Source organism: Coffea arabica, chromosome 6e (genome assembly GCF_036785885.1).
Source record: "Coffea arabica cultivar ET-39 chromosome 6e, Coffea Arabica ET-39 HiFi, whole genome shotgun sequence".
Classification (NCBI taxonomy): domain Eukaryota; kingdom Viridiplantae; phylum Streptophyta; class Magnoliopsida; order Gentianales; family Rubiaceae; genus Coffea; species Coffea arabica.
The window spans coordinates 11,713,071-11,729,440 of record NC_092321.1 but is presented as its reverse complement, the minus strand read 5'-3'; the positions used below and the strand labels follow the sequence as shown (position 1 = coordinate 11,729,440).

At 36.7% G+C, this 16,370-nt stretch overlaps 1 protein-coding gene across 1 annotated transcript; it reads right to left on the bottom strand.

The window, feature by feature from the left end:
- Positions 1-240: 240 nt before the first annotated feature.
- LOC113696359 (amino acid permease 6-like) lies at positions 241-14,665 on the bottom strand. The gene is made up of 10 exons (XM_072056005.1): positions 14,643-14,665; positions 11,616-11,656; positions 11,283-11,516; positions 8,818-8,911; positions 8,508-8,707; positions 6,963-7,105; positions 6,615-6,842; positions 6,019-6,052; positions 3,976-3,986; positions 241-621 (listed from the first exon to the last, which is right to left on the bottom strand). The coding sequence occupies exons 1-10, from the start codon at positions 14,663-14,665 to the stop codon at positions 241-243; spliced, it is 1,389 nt and encodes a 462-aa protein (XP_071912106.1).
- Positions 14,666-16,370: the final 1,705 nt, after the last annotated feature.

Here is a 16,370-nt window from a genome sequence, read left to right as displayed (position 1 = left end):
CTATATCACTGACATATGATTAATCAATGCATTATTATCAGCTATATCATCAACATCCATCAGCATAAATTTTATTAACGCATGTACTTATATATTAATATATAGTGCTTACGAACACTAAGTATACCAAAATCATGAAGAGATACAAGCACAAGAAACTAATTCAACAGTGACATTTCATAATTGATTAGTATATTAATTCTTTAATTCGGATACATCATGATTTTGAACTTGATCACGTCAGTCTATTGATTTGAAAAGCTTGAAAGTTTGCAAGAACTTGACAACACCTCCAACAGATCCGACCGTTGCTGCTATTGAGGTTAGTAAACAACACATACTAAGAGTTTGCATCCACACCCACTTGAATGAGAAAATGGGTATTTTTTCCTTTTCAATACGCATCTTGATAGGAAAATATACCGTCAGGGGCCAGAATGAAAGAGCTCCAATTAGTCCCACAATATCATTGAAAAATGGAAACATCATAGCTATGACTGTGGTTATTATAACATACGTCGTTCTCCATATCATCCGGAAGAGGGTGAATCTATAAACACCATAACCAGGTACGTTAATGGCATATTCATGGTTAACCAATCCGGTATTCGGCCACCTATGCTGTTAGGACCGGGCCAGGAATAGACAAACTCAACTTAGCACAAAGTAGGCGGTATAACCGACCATATAATAGATAGGCGGTAGATACCAGCCATATAATAATTAGGCGGTAAAACCGACCATATAAAGACGGATAACAAAGCAAATAAAAGACACAGAAGATTTACGTGGTTCGGTCAAATTGACCTACGTCCACGGGCGAGGGAGGAGCAATATTTCTACTATGAAAAAGAAATACAAAAAGACCGTAGGAAAGTGGTTCCTAGGCCAATAGGCACTTACAAAAGAGTTTAGAAAATATTCCTAAACTCAAAATAAGAGAGCCTAAAATATTTGACTAAATGGGCTAAATGACTCAAGAAGCTAATAGCCCATATAACTCTCTTAAGTGGTGCAAGTTAAATCCTTCAATGGACCCTTCTATTTATAGGCCTCGAGTAGCCGACTTCTCTTCAGCAGGCTCCGATGTGGGATGAGAAGGAAATGAAAAAATTATGCCACAAGTCAAAGCTTGCGGCTCTGACAAAACAACAAATCTCCACCTTGGCATAATTTTGAGTCTTATCATCGACAATAGCAAAATTGCTCCACCTTCTCCACATAAGCCCCAATGGGCGTAAATCACCAACAATGAACACCAACCAAATCCAAGCACTGCTTGAATTTGTAAACTGGAAGAGGTTTCGTAAACATGTCAGCTGGATTGTCCTTGGTATTGATTTTCTGAATAAGGACTTTTCCCTCAGCAATGATATCCCGAATGAAGTGATACTTCACATCAATGTGTTTCGTCCTCTCATGATACATCTGATCTTTAGTCAAGTGTATGGCACTTTGACTATCACAGTGAATATCAATAACACCTTGATATAGACTTAGCTCGCTAAATAAACTCTTCAACCACAAGGCTTCTTTGATTACCTCGGTCACAGCCATATATTCTGCTTCAGTAGTAGACAAAGCTACGACAGGTTGTAGAGTAGCTTTCCAACTAACAGCACAACCGCCAATGCAAAATACATAGCCTGAAAGTGATCTTCTCCTGTCAAGATCCCCAGCGTAGTCTGAGTCTACAAAACCAACCAAAGTGTTATTATTTCTTCCAAACTCCAAACATGCATTTGAAGTACCTCGCAAGTATCTGAGAATCCACTTCACAGCCTGCCAATGTGTTTTACCAGGGCAAGACATATATCTGCTAACAACACTGACTGCTTGTGCAATATCTGGACGAGTACAAACCATTGCATACATAATACTGCCGACTGCACTGGAATAAGGAACCTGTGCCATATAATCTTCCTCTTCATCTGATTTTGGTGATTGAGCAGCAGATAGCCGAAAATGGCTAGCAAGAGGAGTAGATACTGGTTTAGCATCTTTCATGCCAAAACGCTCCAAAACTTTCTCAAGGTAATTTTTCTGGGTCAAGAACAACTTCCCTACTCCTCGATCTCGCTTGATATCCATGCCAAGAATTTTCTTAACTGCTCCCAAATCTTTCATTTCAAATTCACTATTTAACTGCAGTTTCAAAGTGTGAATTTCTGACAAATTCTTGGCAGCAATGAGCATGTCATCAACATAAAGCAGCAAATAAATGAAAGAACCATCATTTAACTTCCGGAAGTAAACACAACTATCATACATGCTCCTCAAATAACCATGACCCAACATAAAGGAATCAAACCTTTTATACCATTGTCTTGGAGACTGCTTCAATCCATATAAGGATTTCTTCAATAAGCAAACATGATCTTCCTTACCTTCAATCTCAAAACCCTGGGGTTGCTTCATATAAATTTGTTCTTCAAGTTCGCCATGTAAGAAAGCTGTCTTAACATCAAGATGCTCTAACTCCAAATTATACATGGCTACTAAAGCAAGCAAAACACGAATAGAGCTATGTTTAACAACAGGTGAGAATATATCATTAAAATCAACACCTTGTACCTGACTATAGCCCTTTGCAACTAATCGTGCTTTATACCTTGCATCTTCAACCCCTGGAATACTTTCCTTCTTCTTGAAGACCCATTTGCATCCAACAATTTTCTTAGCTGACGGCGGCTTTACAAGAACCCAAGTTTCATTACGATGAAGAGATTCAATTTCTTCATTCATCGCAATCAACCACTTTGCAGAATCATCACAAGAAACTGCTTCTGAATAGGTGGAAGGCTCACCAACTGCATCAGTTTCTTCTGCAACAGACAAAGCATATGCAACTAAATTTGCATATCTTTGTGGTGGTCGAATGTCTCTCCTTGCTCTATCTCTGGCTATGGAATACTCTTCTTCTTCAGAACTATCTTCAACAGTAGATTCAGGTGCATCTACTGGCATTTGAATAGAAGATTTGGTCTGAGAAGGACCAGAACTGCCAATATCAAGCTCCACCTGCTTCTGTGTACTATCAGTAGTACAAGGACTAGAAGACTCCTTCTTGGAAGATAACATAGACAATTCATCAAAAGTAACATCTCTACTGATCACAAATTTTGGAGATTTGGGATCAGGAAACCATAATCTGTATCCTTTCACCCCAGAAGCATACCCAAGAAAAATGCACTTTTTAGCCCTAGGCTCCAATTTTCCATCATTCACGTGCATGTATGCTGGACACCCAAAAACTTTTAAATTGGAGTAATCAGCAGGAGTACCTGACCAAACTTCCTCAGGAGTTTTGAAATCAAGAGATGCAGAAGGAGAACGGTTGACAATATAACAGGCCATATTGATCGCCTCTGCCCAAAAGTCGTTTGTCAACCCTGCATTAGAGATCATACACCTTGCTCTCTCCAAAAGAGTTCTATTCATACGTTCGGCCACACCATTTTGTTGAGGCGTCATCCTGACGGTGTGATGCCGAACAATTCCTTCATTCTTGCAGAATTCATTAAATTCACCTCCACAAAATTCCATGCCATTATCTGTTCTCAACCGCTTAATGTGTTTTCCTGTTTGCTTCTCAATCAAAACTTTCCATTGCTTGAAAGTTAGGAAAACATCATTTTTATGCTTAAGAAAATATACCCAAACTTTCCTTGAATAATCATCAATGAAAGTCAACATGTACCTGGCACCACCTTTAGAAGGAGCACGAGAAGGACCCCATAGATCTGAATGAATGTAATCAAGAGTACCTTTTGTCTTGTGAATTGCTGGTGAACTGAAACTGACTCTTTTCTGCTTCCCAAAAATACAATGTTCACAGAATTCCAATGGCCCGGTACTTTGACCACAAAGAAGTCCCTTTTTGCTTAGTATGCCTAAGCCTTTTTCGCTCATGTGCCCCAAACGCATATGCCATAATTTGGTGATGTCTGTATCTGACAAAGATGATGTTGAAACAGCAGCAGCACCTGTAACAGTAGATCCCTGCAAAATATACAAAGTACCAGATCTGTGTGCCTTCATAACAACAAGAGCTCCTCGAGTAATTTTGAGAACTCCGTCTCCACCTGAATACCTGCACCCAATAGACTCAAGAGTGCCCAAAGAGATGAGATTTTTCTTCAAATCTGGAACATGTCTAACATCTGTGAGCGTCCTCACAATACCATCGTACATTTTAATCCGGATTGTGCCTTTGCCAACAACTTTACAAACAGCGTTGTTGCCCATTAAGACAACTCCACCTTCAGCTGATTCATATGTTGAAAACCAGTCCCTATTGGGACACATATGATATGAACAACCCGAATCTAAAATCCACTCATTGTTAGACCTAAAATTATTTTCCGTTGCACAGAAAATGGTTCCATCATTCTCATCAGCTGCTATACTAGCCTCAGCGGATTCAGTATTTTTCTCAACAAATTTCCCTTTTTGCTTTTCTTTATTTTTCAATTTAAAGCAATCAGAGATAACATGGCCCTTCTTTTTACAATAATTGCACACCACATTTTTATGTCTGGATTTGGATCTACTTCTATTTTCTGTGTTTCTCTTTTCAGATCTACCCCGAACAAACAAGCCATCGGCTTGACTCCCACTAGTTTCCCCAGTAATATCCCTATCTATCTGCTCTTTAGATTTTAATGCAGATTTAATTTCCCGATACGAAATTGTTTCCTTTCCATAAATCATAGTATCGCGGAAATGCTTAAAAGACTGGGGAAGGGAACACAAAAGTAATAGGGCTTGATCTTCATCATCAATTTTCGAATCTATATTCCCCAAATCCATAATAATGGAATCAAATTTATCAAGATGGGAGAGTATAGATGTACCTTCAGACATCCGAAGCATGTACAAACTCTGCTTCAAATATAGCCGATTTTCGACTGTCTTCTTCATATACAAGGCTTTCAATTTATCCCACATAGCCTTGGCCGAAGTCTCCGTTGCTACCTCACGCAATACCTCATCGGAGAGGTTTAAGATTATGCTGGATCTGGCCTTCTTATCCATATCGGCGAAATCCGCATCCTTGACATCTTCTGGTTTGTTCTCGATTCCGTGAATCGCTAGATCAACTCCGTCTTGAACAAGAATGGCCTCCATCTTGAGCTGCCACATTCCGAAGTTGACATTCCTGTCGAATTTCTCGACAACCGTCTTTGTTATCGTCATTGTTGCCACAAATTCTGTAACTTGAAGTTTGTCTCAAAAAACTGGCCAAACAAATATGCAAGTCTCGTGAGCGGGCCCCACAGGGTGAGCGGGCCCCACGAGATAGGCGGGCCCCACGGGATGAAAGGACCCCACAAGGTGAGCGGGCCCCACGGATAAACGGACCCCACAGGATGAGTGGGCCCCACAGGATGGACGGACCCCACCAGATGAACGGGCCCCACCAGATGAACCTGTCTTGCAAAATATAATAACCAGCTCTGATACCAGTTTGTTAGGACCGGGCCAGGAATAGACAAACTCAAGTTAGCACAAAGTAGGCGGTATAACCGACCATATAATAGATAGGCGGTAGATACCAGCCATATAATAATTAGGCGGTAAAACCGACCATATAAAGACGGATAACAAAGCAAATAAAAGACACAGAAGATTTACGTGGTTCGGTCAAATTGACCTACGTCCACGGGCGAGGGAGGAGCAATATTTCTACTATGAAGAAGAAATACAAAAAGACCGTAGGAAAGTGGTTCCTAAGCCAATAGGCACTTACAAAAGAGTTTAGAAAATATTCCTAAACTCAAAATAAGAGAACCTAAAATATTTGACTAAATGGGCTAAATGACTCAAGAAGCTAATAGCCCATATAACTCTCTTAAGTGGTGCAAGTTAAATCCTTCAATGGACCCTTCTATTCATAGGCCTCGAGTAGCCGACTTCTCTTCAGCAGGCTCCGATGTGGGATGAGAAGGAAATGAAAAAATTATGCCACAAGTCAAAGCTTGCGGCTCTGACAAAACAACATATGCCTCGTAGAACTTTCCATAAAACCAAAGACTGGTTGACCACATATCTGTAGAAGATTAATGCATGAGAACGAATTATTTAGGAAGCAAAATTGTCATACACAGCATGTGATTTCATGCATACAAAAAAAAAAAAAAAACAGAGACTAGCTCTCTTCATAAGACTTCTAATTTCTGTCTTATAAGAAAAAACTTTACATTACTTAAGTTTTTTTTTTTTTTTTTTTTTTTACAACCATGTGCTATATTAATAAAATTACAGCAAAACAATGGTAAAAAAAAAACTATAGTTTGAATCCCATTGTTCATCAAGTTATGCATACAGCGAAGACATTTACATATGTTCGTAATCAAAAGAAATAAAGCCAGTTATAACTGCTACCCATAGCTTTGAAGTTAAACAAATATATGAAATAAAGCCCCATCTTTAGTTTGAACCTTTCAATAAAAACAGTCAATAAAGAGACCTCTAGTTTCAAACCTATAATCCATCATGTTATGCATATAACAAGAACTTTTACCAATACTGATAGTTAGAAGAAATAAGGCCTACTAATACTGATATCCATTGTTAAGAAATTAAACAAACAAATCACATTCATTGTTTACCTGGTAAGCTCCCATGAGATGAATCACAACAAAAATATTAGCGAGGTCAATGAGCCAAAATGGCTCAAAGAAACCAAATCCAGCTAATATATTGCCTGGTGCTTTATCACCAAATGCTGCATATCCTAGCAACCCACATGACATATAAAATAGGGTGGATATAGATATTCCAGCCAAAGAAGCTTGTTTCATTACTCTATTCTCAGGTTTGGATGACCCTAGAGTGTCCTGCAAATTAATCAAAGTACAAAATTTAACAAATCAAAACTCAATTACTTTTCTGTGATGCATATTGCAACATACTACATGGATATGGTTATTGATGCAAATGTTCAGTCACAACAGTACCTGAATTTCAATAAGCACATCTGAAAAACCATAAGCAAATGCTAAGTTCCCAAGGGCTGTAAATGTAGTCCATAAATTGTTGGTATTTGACTTATCTCCATCGATGAACACTTCGGTCAAGCTAGTCTTAACATGTGGTCGTCCTTCGAAATGGAAGCCGAAAATTATATCAGTCGATGGTTTGAAATAATAGAAATTGATATAAAATATGTTACATTGCAAACTTTTAAGGACTATTTTTTATTGCATTCAAGAATCAAAGTCAAACTGTGATCGTTTACATCCCCTATCAGTATGGATTTATATGATTGGTCTACGCCAGGTTTTGATGATATGGGGTCAGTTTCATTTATTAATGAGTTGATTAACGTAGAACTAGATTTCAAGTGAAGTATGATGGACAAAAATTTTAACTTTTCATTCCTTCAAATCATAATTGTAGTTAACCAAATAGTGAATATGTACTTGAATAAAGTTGAAACCCATCTCAGATTCCATTACCTGAAAATCAAACACCTCCTAAACCTGAAAATCGAACATCCAACTAAACCTTTCAGTCAATTTTGGAGAACAAGTTTTAATCCTTTTCATTTAGACGTGATACATCTTTGGGTAAGATTATTCTTTTTATCCTAGCACATATTTCTTTATTCCAATCTTATTTACCTTCAATGCGATCATAACCTCTATAGTTACCAAATAGACACAACGTAGATAAAATACTAAATTTCTTTTTCTATTATGTAAGATACTAGATAGCATGTGACGCTCTTTGTATGTTTAAGTTTAAACTTGGTAGAAGCTAATTCAATTTTACAAACTTGCAAATTACTCTCAAAATCAAAAAACAAAAAAAAAAGGAAATAATATTTCTGAGGTTTCAAAAACAAATGATTATGAACTATTTTTGAAACGAACGGTTTGCAGTAATAAGAACACGGCTTTACTTCAGACATTAGAATTTCATAAAGTAATAGGATGTTATCTTCGTTGACCATACATTACTAACAAGTAGAAAACAGCAATGATAATAATGGAGCTTTTTGTTCCAGACTTGAGAATTAATTTTGAGATTCAAACACTGATTACGGATTGAATCTAACAGAGTATGCACTAAGGAAAATGCTAAAGGATATAGCTTACTAGGCAAAAGTTTCATATGGAAAATCAGTGATTTTGATATATTAGAAGCAAGGCTTGTCAGTGGCTTGATGTTTGAATTTGGTTCAAGCACAAATGGAGAATATATTGGTTTCAAATTCCACTAGTTGAAAAAAGAAAATGCACCACAACCTTACAAAATGCATAAATTCAGATCTTGACCATAGTCTATTCAACCTTTGTCAATTCAAGAGAACCTTATACATATCACGTAAAATTTATATACATTATTGGCCGTATTTTCAAGTTTTTCCATTTTTTAAATTTGTATACCACCTAAAAATTTTAATCCTAACTATCTGTTAGCTCAAGCCTGCCAAGTAGATATTATACATAATCACAGACAAATTCAAATACTTTGGTTTAATTTAAGAAATTACTGACCTGCAACTTTAGCCACTGAGAGTCCAAGGCCAATGAAAGCATGGCAACAACACATCACTGTTGTATGTAGGGACAGCATCGACAACTCTTGAATATTTGGAATTTGTATAACCCCAAAAATGATGATGAAGGGATTGATCGTGGTATGACAACCAAAAGAATGACCATGCTTGTGAAAGCAATATGATCTTTTAATAGCCCTAAGGAAAGAAAAAGTATGTTAATCTGCATATACAACTAGGATGATGCTTGAAGGAGAAAAGTATAACTAGTGTAATTTGTAGCAAAAATACATTCTTGGTGTACTTACACCATACTGTTGGCCGATGTGATGATGTAACCAGTAGTAAATCCAACAAGATTGCCATACTGAGCAATTCCACTGAGTTTGTTATATCTTCCGCCTGTGCATGTACGAAAGCGGTAGTGACTAATCTTGTGCGTTAAAATATCAACTTTTGTAAGCCAAACCTTTAGCTGTAGCTAGAGGTGGCAAAATGGGCGGGATGGGCGGGATTTGCTTGGGTTTGAGATAGAACCGAGTTATATGGGTTTGGGCCCAACCTTACCCATATGTGTTTTGGGACTAACTTGGGCGGGATCACTTTAGGATGGGTTTAGATTGATCCCGCCCAATACCCAAATCCATTTTCTACATATTTTTTTTCCTTTAATTCATTTTTTTATTTTTTATATAATTTTAATATTTTTGATTTATTAAATTTCTTTTAGTTTTATTAAATAAACATGCAAGTGCTTTATACTCAAGATTCCCATCAAAAATTGGATTAACAAATAAAGGAAAAGATAGATATACAACCATATTCCAATATATATCAAGATGGCCAAGGTCCTTAGGATGTTGAATATTTACCCTCATCATTGTCCAAGGATGACAGGTCTAAACTGACTAAAATGCTGGAAATTCTTGTGGATAATGACTAGGAAGACTACTAGATTATATTCGCTGGTATGACCATAAAAATTGTTAAAGATAATTTTTGAATCTAAGACTCCGTTTGGATTGGCTATTTTTTCAAAAAATAAGTTTTTCAAATACAATGTTACAGTAATATACAATAACTCAAGAAACATCCCATCCATATTAGTATATCAAATATTTCAAAAAAATTTTATAGTAAAAATTTTTCATATACACTACTACAATAAAATATTTCAAAAACACTCCCAAAAAACAGCTAATCCAAATGGAGCCCTTGCTATTTGAGCCCAATGGGTACCCAAGTATTTCCCACCCTTTCCCATTCATTAATGGGTATAGTTGGGATGTGTCCCAACTTAAACCCAATACCAAATTATAATACCCATCCCGCCCAAAGTTCCTTTGGGCATGGGTAGCCCATTGGGATTTGGGACAAATTGCCAGCTCTAGCTGTAGCTTTAGGAATGACAAGGATTTCAGCAAAGTAAAGGCACTTTTTTTTTTTAAACTGAAATGATTTCCATTGGATGAAGTTGTATCTTGAAAAGCAAAAGTATAACATGTATTGATTATTTTGGCTCTCGGGGAAAAAAAATTCTTACTGTTGCTTTATAACCACAACCACCAATTTGGTTCTCCGACAAACTTGATGAGGCCACTCCTGTGCTTTCAGAGACTCTGCTTAGCCCCTATGTTTTTTTCACTTGCTTGCATCTAAAGTTAAGAGTTGTTTATATCCTATTTCAATCGACATATGAAAACTTCATTTTTGTTCCATCACCTGCCGTTTGTAGCTTATATCTAACCTGAACATTTTACTGACTACAGTCATACTGGCCCAAAAGTCAACTGATAGGAGGTTCGTCCAGTCTTGCTTTTCTGCTAAGAGGATCGGACTAGTTTCTCCATTTTCTTCCAAAAATTTAAGAAAATTTCTTGGCATAACTTTATGTAGGAGCTCAAGGGAAACTTGGGAGTAATATTTGCTATTAGAATTTTCTTTCAACTTTTCTTGGTCGACTTTTTTGACAGGTCAGTGTAAGTTTTAGAAATTAAATAGGTGTTAGGTGAAACTGTTTGAAACCTCCTTGAAGTTTCTGAAATTATCCCTTATTTTCACGTCCAATTGTAATAGATCGCTCGATAAACACGTTAGAAAACTTCACAAAAATGTACACTAGCACTTTTTGAAAATATCTATCTAGTTCTATAAACATTACTCTACCTTTATATGCATTAGGACATTCATTCGGAATCCAAAGACTTTTGTCTTATTTATTATTTATAAGTCATGCTTATGGTTTTAAAACAATTAAACACTGGCATAACAATAGTTTGAGGTGCTTCAATCAAGTGTTTTGAATTTTCATAGTAGGAAACTAAAATGAAATAAATAACAACATCAAAATTGTGAGCATCAAATCCATGGTATGCGGTGCAAGTCAAACTAAGGAGAAATATTGTTCGCGGTGGGAGTCGGAAGCTAATGTAGGTTCATTCAAAAGTAATATACAGTTATGATAATATAATACGGTAATAATTATGTTTAGATTTTACATTTTGTATTAAAAAGGTAGTTTTATGATAATCAATTTCAACTGATTATGTATTTAGCTCACGGTACTCTAAGGATAACACTAATTTTCATGTCATTCCTATAGTGCAGCAAGGATGGAAATAATAATTCTTTCAACCATTCATGATTTCTGTCAAGTGTGATAACATATCATCACTTGAAATTTATTTTTTCCTAATGGCAAGAGGCTATATGAGGTTTTTTTTTTTCATAATAACAAGTTAGTTACTAGAAAGGTTATATGAGAAGAACTTACCAAGATTTACTTTGACGACATCCATGTAGGTATAGTTTCTTCTGCCCGATACCGGATCTGGGGATCGATAAAAATCTGCCAGAATAGTTGATGCGAACAATGTGATTAGAGAAAAGCTAATCAATGCCATAGGTCCTGCAATCCAACCTAATTGAGAGATCGCCCACGGCAATGACAAAACCCCTGAACCAACTACAGTAGTGATAATATGAGCACTCGCGGTATAAAATGTTCCTTCACCATAAAAAAAAAAAAAAGGGTTAATTAACTTAGGAGGTGAAATTAAGTAGCTACCCTTTGGGGTATAAAATTCAATTCAAATATCCACCAAACCTGTTCGTTTTGGGCGCCCATCATCGTCCGTTCCATTGGTACTGTCAGCGGGTGCTCTTCTCAGTTCATCCATGGCTACAAAACTTAAGTGGTGATCGCTGAAAGAAAACCAAACCAACCAGCGATTGCTAGAGAGTAGATATGAGAGGAAAGTGGATTTTCGTGTGTGATCGCTTGAAAGAAAGTGAACCACTACTACTTGGTGGAGAGTAAGTAAGAGAGAAAGTGGATTTTTGTGCGATTGATTGCTCAAGACTAGGAGAGGACTGTAGATTTCCTGCCCTTGTCCCGGTGTTCTCCAGCATAGAGTAATGTGTGCAGAGTGCAATTCAAGTGCAGTACATAATATGTGCATGCCCGCCAAGGAATCTGTTCCTTATAACTAGGAGAAAATTCCGCCCATCGAAAATCGTCCAGGCTAGGCTAGAGTTTGTTTGTTGTTTATATGAAGTTCTTCTCTTACAGACGTCAAATTGAAATCATCTTGGGTAGCTACGACTACTTTCACCTAGTGGTACGTGTGTGCAAATTTAACCAAATCAATAGAGAGAGAGAGAGAGGGAGAACGAAAAGAAGAGAAAAGTTGAAGAGGGATAAGGGAATTATTGTGTATTGTATGTATTCATTGGCTGTTTAATATCAAAGCTAGAGGTGTCAAAATATGTGATTCATTGTATTGTGTATTGCATTCATTGTATTTGGATGGATTATAAATAGATAATGGGTATAATTAGCTCAACCTATTTGTGCCCATTTAATAAGTGGATCGAATGAGTCAACCAATTATATCTATTTAATAAATAAGTATAGATATATCCAATTACCTATTTATGACTTGCTTGAAATTCTTCTTTCTCTCTCTTTTTTTTTTTAATTTTGTTGGGATGTTGTTTGATAAGAAATAATGATAATGCAAATATTAGTTTGTTGTAGAGAAAGAGAAGAAGTTGTATGACATGATCAGCACCTGTGTTTGAGTTATTAAAATAAAAAAAACTTAGTTATTGGTTAAGTTAATCGAAAGAGTAGAAAATGAATAATAAAATTAACACTAAAATGCTTATAATCCTCATTTATATATTGTATCTATTGAACAAGCACTAGAATGATAAGTCCAAAGATGATTACCTACTAAAGTACAATTTATTGGGAAAATCATGACTTGGCTGGCGTTACAATTAATATAGGTTGCCGAAAAAAGACTCATACAAGCCTTTGATTGTTAACTTTGCTCATCACTAATATTTCCTCACAGTCCAAGAAAGTGGATTAATGTTCAATATTTACATCGTATAGATCAGAGAACCATGAGGGCAGGAAACGTTGCTGGGGCTTTAAAGTCATTGTCAAAACAGGATACACTCTCATGTCTAGAAAGTAATCTGAAATTGGTGATCTTATATTGCATTACGGAATGCAAGTAAAGATTCAAACAAACAGTATAATGATATATCCATAGATGATTTACCAAACTAAAGTATAATTTATTGGAAAAATTGTAAATTCCAGCTTGTAATAGCGAGAACTCAAAAACAAATCAATTACAGTAAAAAGCTAAGATAATTATACAGTATATATGCCCATAAAATGATGAAATTACTAAAGGTGAATCCAAGTATCAAAAAATTGCTAAACATATTCTATTATGCCACATTTGAGAGATGTAAATAGCAGTTCAGTTGGTACCTTATTCGTAGACGTAAATGGATAGCTGAAAAAATGTATCTGACCCAAATTGCTGAGTAGTTTACTTTGCAATATTATCCGTCAAACCTGTCAATGAGGATGAGTAGAAATGTCATGCAAACCCAAAGAAGTGTACATAATTGAGATACTACAACTTGTGTGTATTCTGAAAATTTGGAAGCCAAAGACAAATTGAAACTTGTAAGGGCTCACACGAGACAGAATGCACATATTTGTTCTTCTGATTTGTTTCTTAAAGTCTATTTAACTTCAGTCTTAGATGCTTCGGAGATGAACCTTGACAGGGTGTAGTTGGCTTCTTTGCATGATTATTATTTCAATATAGTTGATTGAAGAGCGGGTGCGACCGGTGTGGGGAGGGGTGCGAAGGATGTGAGGAGGGGGGAAGGGTAAAAAATGAAAACAAAAAAATATTGAACAGCTGGTTCTGTGCCAAGAAATGCAATATAAAGTTTACCTGCACATCTCAAATCAATAGTTTTTGTTGAGTTTGGGCTTTTCATCTAACTCACTATCTGTTTCCGTTTCTTTATCAATGGCATCAATGGCTTAAATTATCATCTTTATACTCTATTGTATAGGGATGGCAACGGGGCGGGGTTGGGGCGGGGGAGGGGTCCCCCGCCCCCCGCCCCGTTGCCTATTAGTTCCCCCCGTCCCCCGCCCTGCCCCGCCTTGCCCCGCTTCTCTCACGGGGGCACCCGCGGGGTTAATAAAATTTTATTATATAATTTTATTATAATTAAATTTTAATAAATAATCAAGTACTAAAATATCAACACATCACCAAATTATTATTCATTGTAATTTTACAATTGAAACTCATAAAAACAATCAAACAGAAGTTATTTGAATATAATCCAATATGATGAAATAAATATAACTAAAATAGTCAAGTTTTCACTTTTAGTAGAAATGCAATCACTAATTCTTTATTGTGTTTGTGCTTTTTTTTGAGAAAAAAGTGTTATTCTATTAAGTGTAATTAGAAATTTAGTATAAATGCATTAGTAAATTTAGTATAACTAATTAATAAATTCTATTAGTAGACATGCATAATTATTCATATAATTGATAATATCAATTATATTACATAAACTAATATACATTATATAATACATCTAACTAATAATATCATTATCATAAGTTTATAACTAATTAACTTACATATTATATATATTTATATATATATTTTTTTTTTGTTTTGCGGGTGGCGGGGCGGGGGATGGGGCGGGGGTATACTCCCCCGCCCCCCGCCCCGTTTCTAAGCGGGGGGAAATAATTCCCCCCCGCCCCCGCCCCACCCCCCGCCCCAAGAGCTCCCCGCGGGCACCCGCTCCCATTGCCATCCCTACTATTGTACAACACACCCAAGAAAAAAAATTTTTTTTTTTTAAAAGAAAGAATCTTCACGCTCTTTTTCAATTGAAACAATACATCGAACAGGCATTAAAATTTTCATGAAATAAACATTAAATTGAAAATCTATAAATCATAGTAAGGTCGCACAAATCAATCATTCATGTGATTAAATACTGAAATTAAAAAATTACAGACTTGCGAAAGTACCTGGAAATGTTGTATGCATATGTTCCCCTCCCTTTGATGAAATGGATACTTTTTTTAGTTGATTAATGAAGTACTCTAGTCTCGTGAAGATGGAACCGATAAGGAACTAAGTTGATAAGCATGGTAAGGAACTAAGCTAATTTGATTTTTTTTTTAAATTTCAAAAGAATGTTAAGATAAACGATTATATACTTGACTTGAAAAGATTAGAGATGACTGAAATTTGACTACAGTTAAAAAAAAGTACCCAAAGAATAAGATGTTTTCTTCTGCTCTGCAAACAGTAAATAAACAAACTACAGAGCTCGAATTTTAATGAAAAATTAACCCATTAATATTAGTAATCAATTAGAGGTGCCACACAGACACGGGGGAGAGAAAGCATGTAACGAAACTCTACTATACATGTCATGTGTGTTTATCGATTAATTTTCTATATACTAACAATATATACATTGTTAACCTTTGAAATGCATATTATATATGTTCAAATTTTTTATACACTAATAATGTATATATTATTAACATTCATGCTATAGTGGGGCCAATCCGCAGGAGCCACGTGTCAATTCGGACAGGTGGCACGTCAGCTCGCGGAAGTCAGCTCGAGCCTTTACAAGGGCCAATTCGGGCAAAAGGGGCGCCAGTTCGCGCATGGCTGCCGCCTCTCAGCTGGATGGGCCTGGTGGACCGCGGCTCCCGAGTTTTTCGGAGCTAGCAGACGAAACCCTAGAAGGACTCCCTCTCCAAAAGGACTCCTACTCTCATGAGGAAACTTCTACCCAAAAGCTTATAAATACACCACCACGAGACAAAGTAAGGTACGCCATCTACAGTACTCTATACTGTTGCTATACACGTAACTATCTCTAACTTGATCGTCGGAGCTATTCCGGGGAACTAGCCCCGCCGGTCGTCTCTTTCGCAGGACAGTTTGCTCGCTACCTTCCCGTCAGTTCGTTCCCTTCACTCACCTCGCTGGTACCAGTTCGCTCAACTGCAGTTCGCTCAGCTCGCAGTAGCTCAGTTCGGACGCGCTCTCGGCAGTCGCATCACATGCCATACATGCTGAACGCGTGCATGTATACGTACATGTATAGCTAAGCTTAGCCCAATTCAAGCTCAGTTCATATTCAAATCAGGCCCATGATTTAAAGCTCAACTCACGTTGATATTGGCCTACAATTTAAGCCCAAGCCATGGCGCACTTTAAAATGAGGCTCAGCACAACATTCTTGCGTACGGGAGGTTGAGCTCAGTTTAGCTCAGCCTAGATACCTCTATCTTCTTTTTCTTTCTTTTTTTTTTCTTTGGGGTGGTGCTCGGAGCCCCAGGCTGTCGTATATCAATCATAAGAATTAGGAGTGTAAAAACGCAATGAATTTTCTATCTCATTCCGTGTATCACTCTGTCCCTTTTAGTTCTCTTTTATTTCCTTCAAATCCAAAGAACGAGACAAAAGATCTGTTATAGGGTAAA

What these genes read in the sequence shown, in the direction of transcription:
- LOC113696359 (XM_072056005.1), bottom strand. Translation starts at nt 14,665, where the DNA reads ATGGGAGCGGGTGCCCGCGGGGA. An exon ending in CTCAGTGGCTAAAGTTGCAG is followed by an intron (nt 7,106 to 8,507) that starts GTCAGTAATTTC and finishes TCCATTTCGAAG; the next exon opens with GACGACCACATGTTAAGACT. An exon ending in ATCTCATGGGAGCTTACCAG is followed by an intron (nt 6,053 to 6,614) that starts GTAAACAATGAA and finishes AATCTTCTACAG; the next exon opens with ATATGTGGTCAACCAGTCTT.